Source organism: Camelus bactrianus, chromosome 20 (genome assembly GCF_048773025.1).
Source record: "Camelus bactrianus isolate YW-2024 breed Bactrian camel chromosome 20, ASM4877302v1, whole genome shotgun sequence".
Lineage (NCBI taxonomy): Eukaryota > Metazoa > Chordata > Mammalia > Artiodactyla > Camelidae > Camelus > Camelus bactrianus.
The window spans coordinates 914,413-932,259 of NC_133558.1; the positions used below are offsets into that span (position 1 = coordinate 914,413).

The following is a 17,847-nucleotide window of genomic DNA, read 5'->3' on the forward strand; positions in this document are numbered from 1 at the left end:
GCCATGGAGACATGTGCACGTGGGGGCGGTGCACATCGAAACGCATGTACATGGAGACGCGTACGGGGGGGGTGTGCCCATGGAGACGCGTGCACGTGGGGACGGTGCCCATCGAGACGCAGGTACGTGGAGACACGTACGGGGGTGCCCATGGAGACGCGTGCACTTGGGGACGTGCACGTGGGGGCGGTGCACATGGAGATGCGTGTATGTGGAGATGTGTACCCGTGGGGGGGGGGTGCCCGTGGGACGTGTGCACGTGGGGGCGGTGCACTTGGAGACATGTGCACGTGTAAGTGAGAACTGTGCGTGGGTCCAAAACGAGACTCCAGGCCTCCACGTGTGCTCGGTCTCCCACTTGACGTCCTCAGTAATGATCACTGTCACTAACAAGGAGCTCCAGCTGTCACGCTGCGCTCATCAGTTCACAACATCTAAATCCAGGTGTCAGCCGTCTCGGGACCTGTCAGAGTAACGGCTACCTTTACAAAGCTGAGCTCCCCAGCCCTGGGCCGCGGGGAAGCCGGCCGATGCGCGCACCCGCGGCGGCAGGCGGGCACGCTGCAGCGCACACCTGGGAGGGGCTCTGGCGCGCTTAGCCGCCGGCGGGGACGGGCTTGGAGGTCGCCTCCCTCTCACGGCTGGAGGGGGCAGAAGGCTGATGTCTTCTGACAAGGACACTGTCCGTACTACGGGGGTGGGGGGGTCCCAAACGTTACTGCCAGTGAGGCTTGTGGGTTGCTCAGTTCTTCCCTCGCCTTCTTTTCCACCAGCGTCACTGGACGCTATTAAATCGAGAAGCCTGACCTCCACCTGTCTTCTGTCCTGCTGTGTCGGTAGGAACTCGGTGGTGTGATTAACTCAGGGGAGAGAGCCCGTGTGCTCCTCTCTGAGGAGGGAGGTTCAGGAGATCAAATAAAAAAGACCCACACTGTCCCCTCCACTCCGCTGTGCGGCAAGCGTGCGGTGACCGTGCAGGCGAGCTCACAGGCACGGCCGGCTTCTGACGAGCCTGGCTGTCCATCTGCTCATCCTGTTCTATCCGCCTGCTTTATTATTCCTTTCAGCCCAGCCAGGGCATCCCGTCCGCCTGCAAAGCCTGTAGGTGGGGTTTCCCTTCCTTTACGGGATGAAGCAGAATGTGTGTCGGTCCTACCAAGGGGCCGCGGTGGGGAGGAGGCCATTCAGGGACTAGAGCCGCACCTCTGTCGGAGAATCCAGGCCACAGTTCAGGGCTGTCTGTCCTCTGCCCTCCTCTCTGCACCCAAGCTCACCTCCCACCTCCCACGAATCCTGACCGGGTGCCTGCTGAGTACTGGGCACTGAGCTGAGTCGGGCGCTGAGGATGCAGGCACGAGTCTCTGTCCTTGAAGGGCTCGAAGCCTGGTGGCCCCCACAGCAATGTGTGGCGGGGGCCGGAGGCAGACAGGGCCACCAGAGGGCCCGGCCGGGCACCTAGCAGAAGCGTGGAGGCCAGGGTGTTTGTTGGCTGCAGGGAGGGTGTGGCGCTAAGACGCGAGAACGAGTGGGCAGCTCCAGAAGCAGAGGGTTAGGCCATAGGCGTGTGTGTCTTGCCGGGCTCCAGTGTGGCCCGGCTGGTCCAACCCGCCTGCCAGCCTGCCCGCGGCCCCCACAGTTCACCAACTCCTGCCTCCACGCCATTCCACCCACCTGGAGTGCCTTCCCTCTTCCTATCTCTCAGCCACATCTCCTGCTTTGGCCGAGGGCCCACTTATATCCGCCTTCCTGCAGACCTCACTCCAACCTCGATCACCACACTGCCACCTTGGCACTGATAAGTCTGCACGGCACCATCGTCCACTCGTGTGTGTCTGTGAACAGTGCGTTCTTACTGTCACCCAGTTAGCACCTACGCTCCTCAAGGCGAGGAGATGCCCTGGTTCGCTTAGATGCGTCTGGCACCGAGAGAAAACTGTCACGCCGGGTAGGCAGCACGTTGTGGAGACTCTGCTGAGTTTAACAGGGCAGCCGTCGCTCTGAGGATCCGACGGCTCTTTGGTTAAAGAGCTTATCTGACCTGCTCCCCAGTAAGTTGTATCAGCTCCACGTGGAGTGGAGTGAGGGCTGCCCCAGCCCCCAAGGCCCCGGTGACACGAGGGCTCACCCCAGACCCACACTGTCACTGTCAAAAACCTGCTGCTCCGGTAAAAGTTCTCCTCACTTAGACAGCTTTATTTTGGAGTTTTCAATGGGTTAAGACCCCACGTATCTCAGACGTTAGTAGGTGCAAGTCACGGTAGGGCTTAGCCTTCCCACTGCGGGAGGGCCGAGGCTGGAGTGCAGAGCCTGACTCTCCGCACCACGACTAGATGCGGCAGAGGTACTGCTGAAGGCCTGGGTCTGGTGGGGTGTCTCCGCCGGGCTCTCCCAGCGCCCACAGCAGGGACCGGCTCCTGGCAGGCTTCTCCCAGCCCCACGGCACATGCCAAGTGATGTTTCTACCTCTTGGTCGCACAGATGTCACGCAGTCGGTGAGACGGTCGGATGCAAAGACAGAGGCAGCACACCGCAGGTGGGGCTAGAGCTCCGGGTCAGAGGGGGTCTGAAGAGACCACGGAGCACAGAAACTCGGCTACAGCATGAAATCTTCCTGCAGGAGAAAACGCAGAGCCAGGATTTTCCTTCGGACCTCCCTCCGAAACAGACCCCTTAATGTGCGTCATGGGAATTTCTGTTCCTCCAACATGACTGACTGGAAGGATGTGTTTTCCCATAAAGCAAATCAGACACAGTCCCAGGCGTGCCAGCCTCGGGGACACAGGACGTGCCCCGGAGCCACCCCACCCTCCCCCCAACCTCAGGCCCAGGGGCCGGGACCCCACCCAGGAAACAGGTCCCAGTTAGGGGGAGTGTGCAGGAGCCCAGGACGCCTGTTATCTCAGCCAGGAGGCTTTTGGAAACGAGTTTCTTTTTAAACGTATAATAACGTTGGCCTTGTTGTTTTGACTGAAAGTGCAGATACGACACCACAAACGATGAAAAATGTTTCCATTGGCTGAGCCCCCACCTCCCCGCCGCGGCACTCACAGTTGCGGGCTGTTCCTACAACTCTCTTCTCAACATTCAACAAGATTAAGGACAGAAAATTAGTCAGGACAAGCATCGGCCTGTTTGGTTTATGTTGTCATTTCAACTGCAGGAGAAAAGCGCTTCCTTTTCATCTCATTTAGGAAGAAGCCGCTGGGACATGAGGAGCAGAGCCGAACCCGGCCCACACGGCCTCCTCCAGACGCACACACTCACACACACATCACACACACACACTCTCACACGGCGGGATGTTCGGGGAAGAAACAGGTGTTGTCACAAGGGTGCCTCCTCCATGCAAATGACCGGCAGGGGCTGAATCGCCGACGTCACACCACGTGGTCCCAGCACGGCGTGTGGTACGGCCGCTCCCTGAGTACCTGCTACTGACCCGCGGCCAGCGACTGTGTTCTCATAATTCAGAGCAGAAGCCACTCGGTGAAGCCAGGCTCCAGGAGCAGTATCTGTGCCACCCCTAAATGTACAGATGGCAACATGCTGGTCACGTCTTTTCAGTGAAAACGTCAACGGACATTTAGAAAAACAGTGGAAGCAACAGGAAGTTACAACAGATCCCCAAACAGCCAGGTGAGAATGCTATGGGTACTCACTGGCCTGTCGGACGGGAAGGCCATGTACGCGAGGCTTAGGAGAAGGTCCGGGATTTAGAGGAAGTGTCTGCACCTTCCTTCAAGTGGGCAAAGCACAGCAGGCCAGAGTCTCCGTCTTAACTGCTGGCACCTGGCCACCCCTCGTCCACGTCCATGTCCACGTCCCTGGGGTGTGGCCCAGGCCCCTGCCTGCCCTGGCCTCTTGGGAGGACCCTCTGCAGCTGTCACCCCATTGGGAGTGAACTGCACTGAAGGCCTTGCTCCCGGACTCGGGGGACTCCAGTGACCACGGCCTCCCGGGAGGACGTCGTGGACAGGCTGCCTTTACGCGTCCACCCGTCAGGCCCAGTGAGGCCAGACACAGAGCCCTGAGTGTGGCGGACAGCAGGTGCAGACCCATACACGGAAGGCGCTCCGGGAGCTGGGACTTGCTTCTGGCGACAGAGGAAGTCCACAGCCACATGGCGTGGGCATTTCCCTGGAGAGACCCTTCCCACCTGGCTCTTTTCATCGGAACTCGGGCCTCGAACGTGCAGAAGCCAAGGCTCACCGCCCTCCCTGGGCCCTGGCCTTGGTCCGCACGCAGCCATCACAGCATGGAGACCATCCTGGGGAGGCCAGACCCGGGAAGGATGAAAGCACAACATCATGTCTGGACCCCGGCTTTTCTGCCCGTCAGCTGGGTGGCCCTGGTGGGCGTGGAGCGTCTCTGTGCCTCCGTCCCCTTCTCAATGAAGCACAGCCTCAGCCTGGAGCTGAGCCGAACGGGTGTGCGGCCCGCGGCACCCTTCTGGGCTCCCACTCCCCGCTCACTACTGCTGTCTGCCGGCACCTCTGCTCGCCTTTATTCTAGAGTAACACCCCCCGTTGGCAGAGGGCCCCACCCCTCTCCCACTCAAACCCTGGAACTCTGCAGGGCTGCCAGGCACAGAGTCCCCGTCCCCGAGACCAGGACAAGCTCGGGCCCCGGCCACTCTCCGTCCACAATGACTGGGCTACAGGAGGCCGCGGGACCTGGGGGACCAGCCAGGCCCCTCCTCGGGACTGCCCTAAGTGAGCAGCTGTCATGAAAGGGTCTGTCCCTCTGGGACTGTGTTAGGCTGTGTCCCCAGAAATGCTGCCAACCCTGCTCTCCGCGCGAGGGCCCGCGGCATCCCAAGGCCTGGACCGCAGGTCCCTGAGGCTGCACTGAGCTCAGCTTCAGGCCCTAAAGACAAAGGGACTCTGACCCCTAGACGTGCTCGTTCATGTCTCCCCTTCCTGACAAACACCTCCGTTACGCTGGGGGCTTTGTTTCATCAGCACAGACACTTCACCCATTTAAAAAAATAAGAATTTCTATATGTCATCGCTCACAAATTTGGAGCTTAAAATACTCTAATAACAAAACGTCACACTTTATTCCTTCAGAAAACACAAACAAAACGTGTACTTATTTTTAGAAAGTAAGGCGTGGCGTTGCCTCCCCTGTAGAGGAAAGGGTACTCACTCCTCCTCCAGGGTTCGTTCCAATAACACCTGTGCAGCGTCACGTAAAAGCAACAGGAATTCTCTATTAAAAAGATGTAAAAAAAACCCCTCAATCTCAGCACAAGCTCACAGCACATCTGCGCGTCCGCAAAAGAACACAGCTTCCTCGAAGCAGGAAAGACGACGGAGAAGACGGAGCTGCACGCAAAGATGATCTTACGTCCCCCTGCTCTGTCTCTAACGTCTCAACTCCAGATTTGCAGTTAAAATGAAAAGGCCCACACGTGCGCCTCCCTCGTCTTCATCTTCTCTCGTTAGTATGATCAGTCTCCCGCACAACGTTTTTATGCAGAACAAACTTATGTCTGGCAGTTAAGTAAGGAAGAAAATACAGGTGCGTGAAAAGTGACGTATAAAATTCAAGTTACAGGTTGTGCTCCCCACACTACAATTCAGAAGCAGAATTACCCGACGGCGACCTTAACAAGGGCTCGGTCGTGCATGTACGGACTTCTGCTTATTCTTGGGATGTAAGCAGTCAGTGGCGAATGGTTTAAAATGCAAAACGTCACAGGAAAGCATGGTAAACGTCCCCCCAGAGGTAAGCCCTCAGACGTTCTCCAGTGCCCAGTGCTGCTCTCGACAGACTGCCGTTGTCATCTTTGAACGAAGCAAACCACCTTATACGTTCAGTTGCAGGAAGTGCTTGACCCCCGAGGCACTGGCGGCGTGGCCGGTTCCTGGTGAACCACGAGCTCCTCGGGCTCCAAGGTGACCGGGGTCTCGCTCGTCCCACATTAGGGGCCAGTATTTCCAGAAACTCCGGCGTTGCCCTTTGGAGACCCCAGTCTTCCTCCGGCTGCTCTCTTTCAAACTGTATGAAAGAAGGCAGGCAGGTAAGACTCCAGGCTTTCAGGGCTCCTCGTGCCCCCAAGAGCAGTCCCAGAGTCACCGATGTCAGAAATGGGGCGTCCAGAGAACGCTTTATCTCAGTTTACCAGATGATAAATTCAACCCACTTCTGATTCAATTCAACTACAACTCAAGTGACCTCAGGGCTCACTGGAGGTGTGAGGGGCGGAAGGAACGGGGAGGGAAGGAACTAAACCAGCCGCAGGTCTTCTTCGCTGGTTTCATGGGAAACCTGGAATTTTTAGCTTTTTCCATTTTAAAGAAATCTGCCGCCCCTCCCCCCGCCACACACACACAAACCCTAAAGTCAAACCCCCCACTTCCCGGGTCTCTTCTTCCATTACTGATTCATGGACACGTCGACTTATGCAGCATGTGTGTGACACCAAGGTGGGCCCAGAACCTCGTGCTGCCCTTAAGGGGCGGCCTGTCCAGCCCAGGGAGAAGGCAGCCACAGGCAACCAAAGACGAGGTCCAGAGGGTCCCTGCTACTCTGGAGGCTCCAGGCACCCCCCCCCCCCCCTCCCCGGCTCTGCTGCGCAGGGTGCGGTCCAGGGACCAGCAGTCTCCTTAGAGGTTCAGAGCCCCAGGCCCCGCCCGGACCTATTCATCCCAAATCTGCATTTTCACAAGCTCCCCAGCGACCCGCAGAGCACCACACTTGAGAACCTCGGCTCTCCAGGAGAAAAACGCAGCCAGAAGGTGTCACAATCCTGCCAAATGGCCTTTACTGCCCGGAGGCGGCAGAGGTCTTCCTGGGGCCACAACGCCCTGGCTGGGATGGGCCCCGTCCTTCCTCCTGCAACTACCTGTCTGGTAAATCCCTCTGGTCACACAAGCATGAAACCGTGTGACTTTAGTTACTTTTCTTGTCCCCAAACATATCATCAGTTGGCCAGTCCTTCTGTTTTCACGTTTCACTTGCCCCTCACATGCTCTGCTGACAAACACCATTTCCCACCATTACCCGTGTTACCGCTGACGCAGACGCAGACGCGTCAGGCCTGTCCTGGCTGCTTCTCATCTCTCCGCACAGTTAACCTCCACCTGCCCCTGGGAGGCAGGTACTGTCACTGTCCCCGTCCCACAGGGGAGACGCGGAGGCACAGAGCGGATGACAGCCCTGGGAAGCTGCAGAGTGGGGGTTCAGGCCCAGGGAACAGGGCGCCGGGCTGTGCTGTCACAGGTCACGAGATCGTGCCACGCTGTGTGCAGAGCAGAACGGGCGTCTTGGGAACAGAATCGACAGAGTCACGAGAGAGAGAAATGAAATCAGCATCCTTGGGAGAAAGAGGGTCTGGAGAAGTCCCGAGGTTCAGCCCCCGCCCGGGCTCTCCAAGCTTTGTTCCCTCCCGGTGTGTTTTCTTTGCTCATTTCTGCCGGGCGTCTGACTGTGCGGACACTGTTCCCAAGAAGGACTCGCTGGCCCTGTCGAAAGTCACAGCTGCAGCGGGGCCGGGCCGGGGAGCAGCCCTGGCTCCCCTGCCCGGCGTCCAGCTGAGATCGGTATGCTGCTGCCTGGGGCCCACGGAAGAGCCCGGGAGGGACGCTGGGAAGAAAACAAACACTGGACCACGACTCGCAGACAGCGCTTGTCAAGCCATCCTGCTTTCATTATCCGGCCCTGAGAAGGAATTCCACACTTCAGATGCACTGTGAACGCTCTGTTCCCACAGCCCAGACCGCGCAGGTGGGGGCACAGGTGGGGGCCTCTGAGGAGACGCGACGGACCGGCTGGAGAGCCTGCACTTCACCCCGCGCTGGCAGACCTCACAACCCTCCCCCTTTTATCGAGGGGTTCAGGAGCAGTTCTTGATTTCCCCGAAGCGTTCTAGAGCACTCGAAGGCCACGTCTGACAGGAAGCCAGCACTTGATCCGTGGTCCATTCTGTCACTGAAACAAGGTGGGGGTCACTGTCCAAGTCGGAAGTAGACCCAGTGAGGCTGGCTCCGCGCCTTCCTGGGCCTCGTCTGCGGGAGGGGAGGGCCCGCCCGGACACGCGGCGCAGCCCTGCTCAGCGACACCGCTGCGCAGCACACAGGACGCGCCCTCTTCTGCTTCTGCGGAGTGTAATCTGTTTGCTCTTTTCTTCTGGATCAGGCTGGATGGAGGCTTATCCCAGTTCTGGTTGCACTGATCTCCTCCAGTGTTTTCTGTTTCACCGATCTCTGTTTTTCTTGTCTCCTTGGTTCTGTTCGCACTGGATTTAATTTGCTCTTCTGCGTCTGGCTTCTTAAGATGGAAGCTTGGAGAACTGGCCTGGGGTCTTCTTTTTTAATATTAATATTCAAAGCCATAAGCTTCCCTCTCAGCAGCACTTCAACAGTATCCCACAAACTTCGGTGTGCTGCCTTCATTTTCATTTGATTCAAAATATATTCTAATTTCCCTGTGACTTCTTTTTGACCTGTGAGGTATTTAGAAGTGTGCTGGGTGGTGTGCTCGAAACGCCACGTAGGTCAGGGAGGGCCCCTGTGCTGCTCGGTCACCCGGCTCCTCGGGTTTTCTGTCTGCTTGTCCTGCCGCTCACGAAGGAAGCACTGAAGCACAAAGACACAGAGCTCGCCCGTCCTTCCTCCCCCTCAGCTCTGTCGGCCTGTGAAGTATCTGTGGCTGGGGGCGTATGTGTCTACGAGTGTCATGTCTTCACGATGGATCAACCCCGTTAAGGTATGAAATGACCCTTTACTCCTAATTGAATGAAGTCTAACTTGTCGCACAGAAGTAGAGCCGCTCCGGTTTCCCTGTGGCTACCGTCTGGATGGTTTATATTTCCGTCCTTTGACTTCAGGCCTCCGGTGTGTTCACGCTTAACGTGTGTCCCTGTGGGTGGCACAGGGCTCTTTTATCAAGTCCAGCGATCTCACTCTTCTAATTAGAGGCTTCAGAGCGCCGGGACGGACGTGATTCTCGGCGCTGTGTCCTCCACCCGTCCCCTCTCGCCTGTTCACACGCCCTCTTTTCCCGCATTCTCTAAATGGACATCTTTGGGGGTTCCACTTGAACCCCGCTGTTGGCTTACTGCTATTTTTCACCTTGTTCTGTGCTAGCAGCTGCTCCAGACGGTACAGCGCACACTTCAGCTTACTGCGGTCTGTCTTACAGTAATTCCACGCCGATCGCATCCTGCGCAAGAGTCTTACAAACAACACAGGTGACGTTTCCACCCGTGCCCCGCGCCGTGCCACTGCTGTGGTGCGACTTACGCACACATGTACGAGAAACCTCGTAATATACTGTCAGCATTTTTATTTCAACAGCTGGTTGCCTTTTAAAGAAATTTTAAAATGAGGTTAAAAAAACAATATTGTAAATCAACTATCGTTAAATTTTTAAAATCCTTAAAGAAGTGGGAGAGAAACAACTTTTATTTTTGCACACATTGACTGTTTCTCTGGCTCAAAAGATTCTCACTCATTCCACGAAGCCACCATCACTGCGATATCAAAACCAGAGACATCACCAAAAAAGAAAACTATGGACCGTTCCTTCCACGCACATCCAAGCTTCAAACTAGTCTCGCCGTCCTTCTGGCCACGTGCTTGCTGGTGACAGCCGCGTCAGCCTCCGCCTGTCTTCCGGTCCTGAAACGGCTCCCAGTCGGAGCTCGAGCTCCGCTGTCTTCCTGCGGCACGGCTCCTGACGATAGGCCTGCCTTATATTTGCTCCTCTGTAAGTAGTTCTCTTTTTCCCCTGGCTGCTTTTAAAATGTTCTCTTTAGCATTTATTTTCCATAATCTGGGAAGTTCTTGGTGGTTCTTTGTTTCTCTTCCCGGGCCCCCTGGTCCCCCGGGGCCCCACGGACACAGACGGGGCCGGTCGGGGCCCCGCGGTAACCAGAACCTACCATCTCCTGTCAGACCTTTCTCTCTGCGAGTCTTGGACCATTTCCAACATGACGTCGTAAGCTCTCTGGCTTTTCTTCTGCAGGGTCTCACCTGTTCGCAGTGCCAACAGTGGGCTCCTCATTTCGGAGACTCAAGTTTTCATCTCTAGAAGGTCCACCTGGCTCTTTTTAGATGCGTACATTTCTCTCTCTCTCCTCCCCATAGTCATGCTTTTCTTAAAACACTTGGACATCGTTTGGCGGCCATGTTCCCATCCTTCCCGGCACAGACCAGCAGCATCGTTCCTTGGTCTGTTTGCCTCGTGCTTACGGGGTGCACTTTCCTGCTGCTCGGCGTTCCGGCAAAGTCTGGCTGAATGCTGGACATGAAGAGTGTTACGTTGTTGAGTCCAGATTTTGTGGTCTTCCCTTGGAGAACGCTGGGCTTGGCTGTGGCAGGAGGCTCAGTTATCTGTGTCCAGATGATTCTTCTGAAGTTTGCATGTAGACTTCGAGAGCCTGGGTGGAGAGCAGCCTTTGCTCGAGGAACTGTCCTGTGCCCGAGGCTCAGCCCTTCCGGAAGCCGTACCGCTCCCTCTGGTGCGCACCCGGCCTCCCACCAGGGCTGGTCGGAGCGCAGACGCCTCCCAGGCCCAGTGAGCGCGAGGAAGCCCTCAGTTCTAGCGCCCAGGCAGGCCTCATCCAAGCTGCGGAACATCTTCGTCCTCTTCGGTGGAGACGCAGTGGGATCCCTCTGGTGTTTCTGGAGCTCTTTTTCTTTGCAAAGCCCACCTTCCCAGACGTCTGCGCACACGTCCGGGTGCCCAAGGCTGTCTGCGTTCTGACCTCTACCTCCTCGACTCGGCCAAACCGCTCTTCTCGACCAGAGGTGCCCTCCCGGCTCCCGGGTGGGGACTCCGCCCCGGGAGGGCGGCCGGGGGCTGCAGGCCCGCCTCTTTGGTTTCTGTTCTGCCCGGGATCACAGCCCTGAACTGCCACGTCCAACCGCGGCTTTACACACTCTATACTGTTTCCTACTTTAAAACAGAAGGTTTCATCTGATTTCTGTTATTCCTTCATAGCTAGAAGTGGACATTCTTCCTTATATTTTAAAAGTGAATCAAGAAGTTAAACACTGAATTACCACGTGACCCAGCAATTCCACTCCCCAGAATACACCCCAAAGAACTGAAAGCAGGGGCCGGAGCAGGTATTTGCACACCCACGTCTGCAGCAGCGTTACTCACTGCAGCCAGACCCGGGAAGCAGCCCAGGTGTCCAACAGCAGATGACGGACAAGCAGAACACGGTCCGTCCACACACGGAAGCACCACTCAGCCCTACCCAGGAGTGAAATGCTGGCGCCTGCAACAGCACAGAGGAGCCTGAGGGCTCTGTGCTCAGGGACGTAAGCCAGACGCAGCGGACAGACACTGGATGATTCCACTCCTGAGTTTCCCAGAGCCGTCAAATTCGCGGAGACAGAGAGTGCGGTGAACGGTGGGGCCAGGGGCTGCGGGGGTGGGGCCGGGGGCCAGTGTCTAGTGGGGACAGAGCTTCAGTGTGGGAGCATGGAAGGAGTTCTGCGGGTGGGTGGATGGCGGTGACGGTTGTAGAACGTTGTGGCTGTAGCTAATGCCACTGAGTTGTAATTTTAAGAATGACTGAAGTGGTAAACTTTATATTACATTTTTTGCCACAATAAAAAAATCACCAGAAAAGAAGACTCTTGCACCTACAATGAAGATTTCCCCCCATCTTTCAAATATTCCGACAAAAATCTGACTTCCAAACGTGTGCACCGCAGCAAGTGGACGTTGTACGTGATCGTTTGGTACGGCGCTGGCCCAGCCAGCAGCGGCCGTGTGGGGCCCGCAGCTCAGACCGCCAGAACCCACGGCTGCGAAGTTCCTGACGCTGCTGGCTGTGCCGCGGTCACGCAGGCAGTGGGAGACACACAGAAGTGGATGGTGACGGCGCCTCCCGTCGGCAACCTACTCTCAGTGGTTCAGAGAAAAGGAACTTGCTGGTGATGTATTTGAAGCTTTTGCATGGTTTCAAACTTTTAAAATATAAAGTGAAAGTATTAAAAGCTTGTGTAACGTGATCACATGGATGTGTTAAGGGTAGAATTACTGATAGTAAAATCATAGTAAACCACGTGTATGAACCACAATAAGATTTTTTAAATTAAAAAGTTAAAGATCTTAAAAATACATTAAAAAATTAAAAAGATAAGAAATTCTTGAAAGACTGAGCTTAGATGGTGACAACCCTGGACACGGACTTTAACGGGAGCAGAGTCCCTGGTCCGCACTTTTACGAGACAGCAAAGAGGAGGACAGAACAGGGGCCGAGCGCGCGCGGACGTCTGCCGGGGACAGAGGCCGGCCTCGGGCTCACTCACACGATGGTCTTCCCAATGTGCAGAAACGACTTCTCCACGAACTCCCGGACGCTGTGGACCTCCCCGGTGGCTATGACGAAGTCCTCCGGCTCGTCGCTCTGCAGCATCAGCCACATGGCCTGGAACGAGAGCAGACCCGTTACAGGAGTGCCTGCCGCCCCGGGGGGGCGGGGCTGCCGTCAGTGCACACAGGTGGGTGCGGACGGGGGGAAAGGCGGCCCGCCTGGGCCAGAGACCCCCTGCGGGGGTCCGACCGCACGCGCTGGTCCCGACAGGGTGGCGGGAGACCAGAGGTCCTCCCGCAGGGCTGGCGCAAGGCTTCGAAGGAGCCGGCACCGAAGCAAAGCAGAGCAGCAATCTGACAGGCCCCGGCTGGCGCAGCTGCCTCCTCTGGGAAGCCGCGTTCGCTGCTGCTGACCCGTGGCTCCTAAGTGTCACCCCCTCGGGTTCCAGGGCAGCGACTCTGGCCACCGAGGTCCGCTGCCTCCTGGTTTAGACACTCTGACCCATGTATCCAGACGATGACCATGAACTTAATACACTATTCTGACCACCGCGAACAGTCCCGGCTCTCAGCTCTCAGCTGCGTCAGGATCGCCTGGGGACATCCCAGCCCAGACGCCGCAGGCTGGGGGTGAGCATGCGGCAGCATCCCGGTCTGGGCACCAGGGGAACCGCACGCAGCAGGCCCCGGACCACAGGTTGGAGGAACCAGACGTTGACGAGCGTGTGCAGTGAATAACCTTTCAGACCACCTTTAAGAAAATCAGAGTTTAAAGAGCCTCGCCTGATTCTCCTTTGTGTTGTGGACAGAACGTAAGGGAGCATCACTTCAGGACAGATAGTCATCCTCAAAAGCAGAACCAGAGTTCTTAGCAATGAAGATGGAAATTTACCAACGTGGTGACATCAAAAAGCAAGATAATCGAGAACCTTAAGGGAAAAACACTCAGGTACAAGGGGCACGGCTGCTGTTAACGAGTTACATGGCGGTGAAGACGTGTGCGCGGAGTCAGGGTTTCAGCCACAGCGTCTGAGGTCGGGCTCGGTGGGCGCGTCGCGCAGCCCCGCTGTCTCAAGAGGAGCAGGAAGTCTAGCGGGCAGCACGCGGCTGCACACGTCACACCCAAATCAGGGTCCCACTCGGCGGAGACCCTCCCCCAGCACCCGGAGCGGCACGCTGATTTCAAAGATTTAGTTTACAAGACAGAAGATGAGGATTTCAGCTGGTATCTGACAGCCGTCTCTAGGAAAAATCTAAGACCAAAAAAAAAAAAAAAAAAAATCAATGTTTTTATCATTACCCCCACCCACTTTTCAAAACAAAATAGGTCAAACCGATAAGCACCTCATTGGAACAGTCCCCAAAATCATGTGCACGGAACTCTTGTTCTAATGTCTTAAGAAAACAGTCAGACAGTGTCCCCAGCTGCTACGGGGAAGCTGAGGAACAGGTTTCAGGAATCAATGAAGCAACTTACTTTCTTCCAGAAAACGCAGCCAACAGAGTTTAATTCCTCTGTATTCACCTGAATTTACGGCATTTTTCTCGTGAATGGTTTGTATTTTTTGGTTCTCAGGAAGAAGAGATTCCCGGCCAGTCCATAGGCCTTGGGGACGCGGCACCCGCAGAGGGACAGCGACGCTGAAAAGTGACAGGCGACACTGACTCGCCGCAGAGTTTAGTTCACGCCATTGAAAGGTCTGCCCTTCCATTCGGCGCCGAGAGGCCACAGCTGATGAATTCAGCCGCAATGCTTTCAAAGTTGTGCACGAGGGGAGGGACAGATGAGGACCTCGGGACTAACAGGTACACAGGACTACACGTAAACAGACGAACAGCAGGGCCTGCTGTGCAGCCCAGGGAGCTACACTCGGTTTCTTGAAATAAGCTCAGTGGAGAAGAACCTGGAAATACATGTGTGTATGTGTGGACGTGTGTAACTGAATCGCTTTGCTGTGCACCTGAAACGAACATTGTAAATCGACTACGCGTCGATAAAAAACAAAATAAAAACATTTTTCATGAATTATATTAGTGCCAAAGCCCGATGAGCTGCAGAAAGGCACAGCACGTGTGCCACGTTGGGGCCGCCCACCAGCACGGGTCTGCGGGCCGCGCGCTGCCAAGCCTGGGCCCGGGCGCTCTGCTGCGACGCCCCAAGAGCCCCCTCTGTCGTGGGCACCTGGTCGGAGGCCGTGGGGCCCCTCCTGGTGTCTGTGTTCCCGCCCTGGTGGACCCCTTCCCAGAACCAGTCTGGGCCCTGCCGTGGACCTCTGGTCTCGCCGGGTCTCCCTGTGACAACACACAGCACGTGGGCGTCTCTGGGGCCGAGCTGCCCTGTGGTCACATCCCCAGCTAAGCTGAGCCTCTGTCTCCCACATGTGTGAGCACACACTCACGCTCATGTACACACACACACACACACGCAGACGTGTTTTGGTTTTCTTCAAAATACCTTCAAAGTTTTTAGGAAAAATTAAATTATGCTTCTGGCTAGAATTCCTATTTGAACATTTTTCTGAGGGATTAGTGTATATAATTAAATGTGTTTTCCTCGAATTTCCAGTCTAAAAATAACATTTCAAACAGGTCTTTCAGGACTGCTCAGCTTATTTCATTTCTTTTGAGATGCTATGTTGTGCTAGAACGGTCTTGAAGAAATCGTATCTTCAGCCACGAGAGAGAAAGCAAGGGGCTGCTAAGAGCAACGGGAACACACGGCTCCTGGCTGGTGGCGGACGACTTCACACACCGGCACAAGCTCCCGCATGCTGGTCCCAGCCCAGGGGCGTCACGGTCAGTGGGAGCCTCTCACTTCCACAGGCCTGGGCACCAAGGACCTGCTCTTTCCTTCCCCTCAGACGATCTGTGGCCTTTGACCTCTCCATTTCTAGGCATTTCCTTTAAAGTTCACAGCGTCCCAGACCCCAGTCTGGGACGGAGAAGGGAAGGACATACGACTCCAGATTTATTTGTTATTACTGAAGGGATTCCTGGTTTCAACAGAGGGAAAGGGGCTTTGTTTAAATTTCCACCGAGCATAATGGACGGTTACTGAGCGGTCAATGAAGAACAGGTGACACTCGGGGTTAGAAGATGAATGACCGTGTGTCCTGGACTGATCGCGATTAGGAATTTGCTGCACAGCCGAGGCCTGTCACGGTGCTAGACCACGTCTGGGACACAAAGGCCCCTGTGTGGGAAGCGCCCGGCGCTCGGCCCCCTCGCAGCTGCACACGTGGGTCTGGTCCATTTCCTCCCTGATGGATGGCACAAGCCAGGCGAAGCTCACCTCTCCCCACCTTCCTGTCCACATGCTGGACATCTGAGACAGGACCCGGCCAGGCCACAGCCTGAGATCACATCGCCACCAGCCCTGGCTCGTGCCTGGAGAAACGATCTGGGGCCGCGCGTCTTAGACGTCAGTCCCCCCACGCAGACTTGGCTCTCAAGGAACGAGGCAAAAGACGGCATTGTCCCATATCCCGTCAGGGCCCCGGGGGCCACGACTGACAGACCCACCTCGTCAGCACGTGTTTGCTCTCAGCCCTGACCCAATCACCAGTGGAGCGAAAACATGACCTGCTTTTTATTTTTCGTCCATCCCACGGTGGAGGGGGGGACAGTCAGTTGAGGAATGTACCATGGCTTGGGACTCTTCCACATAAAAATGTCCCTGAACGGCAAATGAACAGTGCGGCTTTTGAACCATGCCTCACATGTGGCATCTCGCCTTTAAGGCACACAGAGCCGGGGAAACCTGCCTCCCAAGTCCCCGACGTTGGACGGTGACGTCCAGACGGCTGTGAGAGTTTGCTCAGTTCAGACATGTGCTCTCTTGTCACTGTCACTAACCTAGCTGGTTTACAGGTCTGATTTAGAGAAGTCAAAATAAAACCTTCATTTAAACCCCCCCTCCCCAAACGCTGCTCCCCCTGAGCGACTCTTTGGCCATTCAGATCACGAACGCGGAAGCGGGCAGTGAAGGTCCTCCTCTTTCCTTGACTTGGTGGCTCGGGCGGCTCACCGCCAGGCCACTGGAGGAGAACTGCCAAGTGCACCAGCACAGCCCGGTGACCACGCCTGATTCCACGCATGCCTTTCGGGGTGTGATGTGTGTTTGTATTAAAAACCTGGATTCGACAACTGCTTCCACCTCGCCGTTAACCTCCAGCTCAGTATCCGAGCCGCGGACACTGATTAACTGAGCTGCCATCCGTGAAGAGCAGGTTTGTTAACCAAGCTTATGTTTAACCGTGTTTATCTGGCGGCGGCCGTTTCAGCCCCGCGCCTCTGCTTTGCGGGCTACTGTCACAGAAGCGATCTGTACACACCGCCATGTAGCTGTAAGCGGGAACAGCGCCGACGAAATCATCCCAGCGAAGATCACAGGCCCCTGAACAAACGGAAATGAAAACTCCCAAGGAAGGATTCCCAGGGTGGATCTGTCCCCACGGCTGGCTCTGTAAGCCTTGCTCAGGAGCCGCCTTCAGCATGACCGCCTGGTGTTTTCTGTCTGAAGCCGGACTTCAAGTAGCCCCGGGCCGGGCCTTGCACTTTGTGGGACCACACAGGTCGGCCTGAGGGTTAGCCGAGGGAGGACCCCTTACGCTGACATGGTTGGAAACAGGTGCCGAATGACTAACAAGGACAGTGTATCAAGAAAACCATCAGTATAAAACCAGCCACTCAATCTATTAATTCATTCCCAGGCCAAAACACTGGCTCGTGGATCCCTTTGATTAAGGCCCTTCCAGCCATTTTAAAGACACAGAGTTATTGGGCAGGAAAAAAATCATTAGATAACAAACTGATAAAAACACCAAACGTAGTAAAAGGCAACTTGGGAAGCTACCCAGCCCTTGCTGTGAGCACAGGCTTCAACGCTGATGCCACACGCGTGGAAAGAGGCCGGGCCAGCGCTTGTCCTGTTGGCCAGCAGGGACACCGCCCGCAGGCCGCAGGGTTGTGGAGCAGCACGAAGCCCGAATCTCCTGTCCTGTGCTGGCCGTCCTGAAGTGGCTTCTGGGCCGCCACCTGGCTCTGTCCACGTGCAAGCAATTCAGGTGACATGTTTACTTCTTCTGCTTGAGCACATCTCTCCCCCGTGTGTCCGTCTCCTTTCCAGACTCCTTTCCTTCTGCCTTCCCCGTCTACGCCTCCTGCCTCATCATATTTCTGCTCCTTCCCACATCACTTCAGGGGACTTCCTGCTGCTTGTTCATCTGGCTGTTTTGAGTCACATTTATTTTTATTTTTAAATTTCTTCATTGAAGTACAGTCAATTTACAGCGTGTTAGTTTCTGGTGGACAGCGTGTTTCAGCCATACACATACACACACACACACACACACGTGTTCATTTTCATATTCTTTTTCATTACAGGTTACTACAAGACACTTGTTGTTGAAACTTGTTGTTTATCTATTTCATACAGAGTAGTCAGCATCTGCACATCTCCAGCTCCCAGTTTATCCCTTCCCACCCCCTTTCCTCCTGGTCACCGTAAGTTTGTTTTCTGTATCTGTGAGTCTGTTTCTGTTTTGTAAATAAGTTCACTTGTGTCTT

At 55.6% G+C, this 17,847-nt stretch overlaps 1 protein-coding gene across 4 annotated transcripts in view; it reads right to left on the minus strand.

The window, feature by feature from the left end:
- Positions 1-17,847, minus strand: part of GMDS (GDP-mannose 4,6-dehydratase) — a 455,105-nt gene that overhangs the window by 64,274 nt on the left and 372,984 nt on the right. For all 4 annotated transcript variants that reach the window (XM_074347980.1, XM_074347979.1, XM_074347981.1 and 1 more), the window contains one exon: positions 12,276-12,394. In XM_074347980.1, the coding sequence (XP_074204081.1) occupies positions 12,276-12,394 (119 nt within the window). The remainder of the gene's footprint in view (positions 1-12,275; positions 12,395-17,847) is intronic.